Source organism: Acanthisitta chloris, unplaced genomic scaffold (genome assembly GCF_000695815.1).
Source record: "Acanthisitta chloris isolate BGI_N310 unplaced genomic scaffold, ASM69581v1 scaffold19458, whole genome shotgun sequence".
NCBI classification, from domain to species: Eukaryota; Metazoa; Chordata; class Aves; order Passeriformes; family Acanthisittidae; genus Acanthisitta; species Acanthisitta chloris.
Window position 1 is genome coordinate 36,977 of NW_008686714.1, and position 7,546 is coordinate 44,522.

General features: G+C 37.5%; 1 protein-coding gene across 1 annotated transcript in view; it reads left to right on the forward strand.

Annotated features, from left to right (window-relative positions):
* LOC103807561 (protein arginine N-methyltransferase 8) overlaps window positions 1–7,062 on the forward strand; it is a gene marked incomplete at its 5' end in the record, with an annotated part of 27,280 nt that extends 20,218 nt beyond the window's left edge. Inside the window, 3 exons of the mRNA XM_009080292.1 lie at window positions 2,636–2,786; window positions 5,056–5,177; window positions 6,979–7,062. Coding sequence (XP_009078540.1) covers window positions 2,636–2,786; window positions 5,056–5,177; window positions 6,979–7,062 — 357 coding nt within the window. The remainder of the gene's footprint in view (window positions 1–2,635; window positions 2,787–5,055; window positions 5,178–6,978) is intronic.
* Window positions 7,063–7,546: the final 484 nt, after the last annotated feature.

Consider the following 7,546-nt stretch of genomic DNA (forward strand, 5'->3'; position numbering starts at 1 on the left):
TGTCTTCATCATCTAATTCAGACTGTATGAGGAAACAGGTCAGGTAGCAAGTCACCATTTTTCTCATGAGGAAACCTGATTGAGGTTATTTCTCCCATTATTTAGGTTGCCTTCAACTAGGGCGATACCATTCAAATAAGAAATGCATAGCAGCTGGCAACACTGCATCTCAACCTCATGTTGTCATCTCTGTGATTCTAAATCATAGAATCATAGAATCAACTGGGTTGGAAGAGACCCCAAAGATCATTGAGTCCAATCCTATCGTCATTACTAGACCATGGCACTAAGTGCCACATCCAGTCTCATCTTGAAGACCTCTAGGGATGGTGAATCCACCACCTCCCCGGGCAGCCCATTCCAATGCTTGATCACTCTCTCTGCAAAAAAATCTCTTCCTAATATCCAACCTAAATCTCCCCTGGCAGAGCTTTAGTCTGTGCCCTCTTGTCCTACTGCTGATTGCCTGGGAGAAGAGACCAGCCCTCACCTAACTCCAACCTCCTTTCAGGGAGCTGTAGAGGGTGATTAGGTCTCCCCTGAGCCTCCTCTTCTCCAGGCTAAACAACCCCAGCTCCCTCAGCCTCTCCTCATAGCACTTATGCCTGAGTCTGAACTTCCTTATTTGGTTGATAATTCTGACACTTTCACTGCTGCTTATCTTAACATATTTGGGTTTTGTAGTGTCATAATAAAGAGCTGTATTTTGATCAGATTACTGCTTAACTATGCCCATTTTGTTGTCGTCATTGTTGAAATCTGGAGGAAATCTGGTAAATCATGACTTTTCCATTTATTTCATGCAAAGATAGTATTTGTCCCCTGTGATGCTAGCTGTAATGAGCAGTGCCATTTAATATAAGAATATATAGCAGGCAAAGATCACCAAAACCAGACCAGGGCACTCTCAAAATCATATTAATTAATTAATAAAAAAGTCCACATTTGTATCATACCTTGCACACTAAAAACTGACTGCCAAAGTGACCAACATTTTATCCAGCACACCTATTCAATATTTTTGATAAATAAAAATATTTCCTAGTGCTTTTGATTCTACTTTACCCTGCAGAGCCAACACAGCTCAGAGAGAGGGAGCTAGTTCCCTTTTATGTGCCTCACCATTAGACTAAAGTTACTATTTCCAACAGTGATGCCACTGACAAGACACAAAAAATTACAGAAATCTGCAGCTATCACCCACCAGTCCAGTCTTGCTTGTCAAAGCAAATTTTGCAGGCTGCTATGGAGCTCTGCCAGGAGACAGAAGTTCTTGCTCTATGCTTACCTTCTTTTGAGGGAAAATAGACCCAAAAATATTTTAAGGCTATCAAAGCTTTAAATGACCACTTATATGCATAGGCCTCAGGGTGTCATAGCAATGTAGAATATTTTTCACTATGGTTAAGTTATTCTCGAATAATAATGCTAACCAGACAGGCCAAAACTATAGCTTGCATAAATCATCTCACTGTAAGTTTTCTAAGTCTCAGAAATGTGTGGACCATGCAAAGGCCTCAGTAACTGAAATATGACTGCATCTTTCAATGTCTATTTTTGCAGATTTCCCTTAGATTATAGAAGGCAATTTCTACAAGAGCCCTCTATTGTGCCCTAAAAGAGGCTAAAGAGGCCTCTAATGGGCAGAGTCTGATAGACTCTTCTCCAGTTTTGCAGCTGAAGAGGTGCTGGTGAGTTGAGGGATATGATTCCTAGCGTAGGCTGGTAGAGTAGAGAAAAATTGGATTTCTGCCTACAAAACTTCTGTTTCTCTGTAATCATGAGCAATGAGGATATCAGAAAGTGTACTGATAGGCAACATTTCCCACAGCATTGGAATACAATTAATAGTATTTCAGACTTATTATCCACCCTATCATGACTACAAATTTTGGAAACAACCCAGATAAAAGCAATGCCTAGCTGGGAAAATCAGATCCATCTGAAAAAACACAGTTTAAGTCTTGGGATTTAAATACTGACGGCAATAAGCAATCTTGGAGGCTACATCATTGCTTCCAACTACTGCAGTGAAGACATAGTGCAATTTACATAAGTTGTTTCTGTGTTGTTCAAGATCCCTGTGTTTGCTACTTAGAATGGGTTATCTGACACAGAACTAGGAAGCATTACCATCAAAAAGCAGGGCCCTCAAATGTTTTGACTGCTTGACACAGCCAAATCACTTTCCCTTTCAGAGATGCACAAAGAAATCAAAGTTTATTTTTATTAAGAACTCAACTGTGCCATGTTTCCTCATGCTGACAGTCCTAATGATGAAAGATCTTTGAACTAGAACCTATATCTCCATTTATCACCAGGCCTGTATTTGTCAAAGCACATTTTCACTTTGATTTCCTCTAGCTCCTAGGGCCTGTCCCTGCCATTCCCAAGAACACACACTCTTCAGTGAGTGGCCTCTCTTGCCACACTCTGTCACCTTAGTCAGATAACTGGATCATTTGCTGATGATTTGATATATTCAAATGTGCCATTGATTTCTTACAGTGTTAAAAGGCTGCCAGTTGTCTTTGTGACTGATCATTAAATATAATGGTAAAGTACATCACTTAACACTTACCTCAGAGTCACAGACATCTGCATGTAAATGTCTTTTTCTTTCTCCTCAAAACAGGAAGTAGATATTTATACAGTGAAAACCGAAGAACTGGAATTTACTTCTGCATTCTGCCTCCAAATTCAGCGTAATGATTATATTCATGCCTTGGTCACCTATTTTAATATCGAATTTACGAAGTGCCACAAGAAGATGGGATTTTCTACAGGTAATCTGTATTTCTTTTAATTTTATTTCTATTGCTATCAGTCTTTCAGTGCTGCTGGTCAGATGATATAGGAATGTTTAATGTACTACCAGGTTTGAATTTCAGTGATGGAAATTATTGTCAGTTTGAGGGAGGTGAGCAGGATGGGGTAAGGACAATTGCTTATAGGAATTCTGTGGAAACAGAGGTGGAATTGTGTGATGGCTACCAAGCTTAGAGTTCAGTGGGAATTATGACCTAGGAGTTTATGCCCCTCACCTGTGTCAAGTTTCTCAGATGACAGGGAATTACCAGCCCAGCGAGAGATGGCAGGTCAGCATCCTAGTTTTCCCCAAATCCAAAACTCAACAAAGCTCTTGCTTGTCTCAGAGTCTAGAGCAAAACCAGCATTTTTCTCCAAGCTGTAACCACATACATGTACTGCTTATGTAAATCAGCTCTAACAACTCAAATGTGAAACTCTAACTTAACCTGGTGAGCAGATGTTTAAGGAGTAACTCCATTCCTGTAAGGCATCATTTACTAGACTGAATAAACCACGTAGTGTTGCAAAGAATGTAAAAACCTCATCCTGTGTTAGCAAGTGTAGACAGGAGATGGAGGGAAGTGGTTTTCTGCCTCTATTCAGTACACCATTATATGGTTGCTGCAGAAGAAATTACTCCGTAAAATGGTCGTTTTGTCATCTGTTGCTAAAGGTTACCATTATCTAGAAGACTGGTCTAGATTCTCAGCTAGTGTCTGTTGGCAAAGCTCTACTGAATTCAGCAAAATATCCCAGTTTGTAGGACACGATTAAATGCCACTTCATTGATCTCTAATGTTTTTATTATGAAGAAAATAAGTGTGTGATTTGGAGTGGACTTGAAGATCTGTGCCTGCATTACACATACACACAAACCCTCTTCATGGAGCACAAGTTTCCAGATATGTCAGGCTTTCCTAAGGAAGATAGTTCTGTATAAGGGTATATGCACCTGTACATGTGTGAGTGCTATACAGCAATTATGATTAAAAATATAAATTCTATTTAGCTTTGGTCTAACATGTTTTTAGTTAGAAATTTTATGGAGGCATTCTCAAATTGTAAACAGAGTCTGGGTATGAACTCCTAGAAGAAGATCTCTCTATTTAACAACTGAGATTAACAATCATTAAAACTTCTGGACACATAGCCAGAAACTATCTGATAAAATCCTTTGGAAGAGATCTGTTTGCCAGCACAGTTTCTGGAAAAGGTTTGTTTATATCAGTCTTCCGATTCTAGAACTTTTTTAGGGAAAAAAAAATGTTTATTTTAAAAAGTGTCAGTATTTCCCCAGTCACAAAGAAATTCTGACGGAAATATTTTTCGAAACGTTCATGTTGAAATAAAATAAGACATTTATTTTATTAAGCAACATTAATATATTACTAGTATGATACAATACAATGACCTCATGTGGCTGGGGATACAAATAGAAGAAAAATAAGTTTATTGGAGGCTTTTTTTTGCTAGATCAGGAAGTCTCTGAACTTGTACACCTATTCCTAGCTTCCTAGATGCTCTTAACTGCAAGAATGCTAGGAACAAGAACTAACCAGTGCAAGTTCATTAGGCATTGCTCAAAGATTTGAATTTAAATCAGAAATAAAACCAAATTACTAAATTAAAAGCCTGAAATAGCAGAGGCCCATCACTTTGATGGCCCTCTGATGACTAAACAAGACTAGAAATTAATTTAGACCAGTTTCCATGGGCAAATTGCCCATAGCTTATGCCTATTAAAAATCTAAAACCAGAGCAAGGTGCAAGTGCCCTTTCACCAGCTCTATCCTCCTGGAAACTATAAAATCTGCTGTTCTGGGATCATGAGTCAAAGGTTTCATCTGTGGCATTGTGATTAATATTTTGATGAACCTTTCTTTCATGGTTTTCTATAATTATGTTTTAGCTAATTTAGATTTCTGACATTCAAAGCACTCAGTGTTAAAGATTTGCCCAATTTTAATATGTGTGGGTTGAAAGGAAAGCATCAAAAAAGTGCCCTGTTACCCTCTTTTTGGAATCCTTCTTGATGGGTGTGATTCACATCTGACACATTCCAGTAAAAATTAAAAGACAACCCACTGACAGTCAATAGAATTGTGTTGTTGTAAAGTATGTTTGCTAATATAGTACTCGAAGCATTCTATTTGAAAGTTTTTTTTCCACTTGTTCCTAAGTCTTAATCTGATTTGTAAGATATGGAAGAAATTTCTATAAGTAATGCCCATATATATCTTTTAGCACCTGATGCTCCTTATACTCACTGGAAGCAAACTGTCTTCTACTTAGAGGACTATTTAACTGTGAGACGAGGAGAAGAAATCTATGGGACTATATCCATGAAACCAAATGCAAAAAATGTGGTGAGTCAGCATCCCTGATACTAATTCCAACTCTATTGATCACAAACTGTAATCAACAGTAAAGAAAATGCATATGAGTAAAACAATGAGCATGCTAAAGGCATTCATGTTTATTAGTAAGAACTCTAGTCACAGCTTCACCAAAGCTGATGACAGCAATGATTAAGCAGTGCTAATGTTACAGAACTCATCCTGCAGACAAGCTAAGCATGGTAAGGGAGAAAGAAGTCAGATACATCACTAAGTCAGTTGCTCTCTGCAATCAGCTTGACTCACATTTTGTGACGCAAGTAGGCAAGGGTCTCTTCATACTGTCACCTTCTGCCAACACAGGATGATCAAGAGTAAGTACTTCAGTTCCACATTTATGGGCATGGAGTGATTTGAGACTTGGTGCAAAGGTTTCTCCTTTAGGAAATTAAGTAACACATTTCAGATGAATGTCTGTATGAACTCACTGATCTTGAACTCACTAACCGAGTGATAGGGTTGTTTAAAAGTTGTGACATTCCATAGGAAATACAGATGTTTTATTTAAGACTAAAGCTAAAGCATGATGGATATCACACGACGGGTGGAAACTTCCTTGATTTCTCTGCTATGGGCTGAATCCCTTTATGTTGGTTATTCAGTGCTTCATTTAACTTGCAATGAGGCTATGAGACATGGTCTGATAGACAACCCATGGCTGTATAGAAGAGAAAGACATGAGGAGTATGACTTCTGGAAGAAACAGTAACACCATTTTCTGCCAAAAAACTTGAGCAATATCTCTTCAATCTTCATTACAACACACAGCAGTTAAAATAACCCAGTTATCATCCATCTATGCAGTTGTTGTAATTGTTGAAATAGTGCATTTGTTGACTGCAACAAACCTTAACATTTCATTGTCTTCCTTTTTTTGCATTACTTTTCATTTTTTGTGCCAAACACAATTTGTGTATAGTTTTCATAGTAGTGTTTATACAGGGGAAGAAATAAACATAAAATAAAATTGGCATTTAAACAAACACATTCACCCCTGAAGATACTGCTTGCTGTGAAAGTGGAAAATAGTCTGTTTCCCACCTTTATGTTGCCCTTGGGGGACTAGAACATTTTCTTTTGGGTTGAATGTACCAATTTTCTTTGACAGAAAAATTAATAAAATACCTCAAATTTCTTTGCACAGCAGTAAGCACCTGAATGCAGATTTAGGTGCTAAAATTAATGTGTCCTTGATAGTTGTTCTAAGATAGAAAGACCACCTTGGTTCAAAAGGATTTGTTAGTGCTTTGCTCTTCTAAAACATGAAGCCTTTCAAAAGCTTGCAGAGACACAGCTTCCTTTTGTAGGGCTATGTAGCACCTCTTTCCAAAAAAACATGTCATTATAAGATAAAGAATGAGTAAGGGCTTCTCTACAGTGGGAAGTTTACTACATCTATTCTGGAATACCCCCTAGTGTGAAAATCCTTTAGTGTAGATTAAGAGCATCTCAATGGGGAATATCCTTCAGAAATCTTTATAGGATAGGTATGATATCAGCATTTCAGAAGCTTCCTAGTAGTAACCAGGACATTAAATCAGCCTTAAGATGAATATAGAAATATGACCTAAGCATAGATTATATGATGAATGCTGTTACACATCCTACACCTTGCTTTTTCAGTGCTAGCATCATGTGAAAACAAGAGAGGTTAGAAACTACTGTAGATATCTCTTGAATCTGCAGGTCTTTTCAAACCTAGCAATGATAACTGAATTAATACACTAAACTGACGATCTTACTTACATGTAATATTTGAATCTTTTTACAGCGTGACCTGGATTTCACAGTAGATTTGGACTTTAAAGGACAGCTATGTGAAATGTCAGTATCTAATGACTACAAAATGCGTTAGCAAGAAACCTTTCAGAGAAATGAAAAGGAGAATTTTATCAAGTCCTGAACTGCTGAGCTTCAAGCTAGGAACAACTGTTCACAAGATTATTATATTAAATACTAGAATGTTGACTCTGATGGAGAATGGTAACTTGATCTTTCTTGCAGATAGTACAGGGGGCTGGGATCCCACTGCGAATGTACAGTATACAGAACTGTAGCTTTTGTCAAACATAGGAAAAATAAGCAACAGTCTTGAGTGTTCTGGTTAACTTTAGGATGGCAGAAGATGCATATACAAATTGTATTACTTACTGTGAATTTCTGGTTCTTCCAAGCTTTGCATGTTAAAGATGATTAGGGCAGTTTTCTCACTATGAAAGACTACTACAGCACATTACTGTGATAGTATTACTGGACTTATATTCAATATAAATGAATATATATATATTGTACAATAGAAAAAAAGTAATTTCATTATAGGAATTTGTTTTGTGATTATT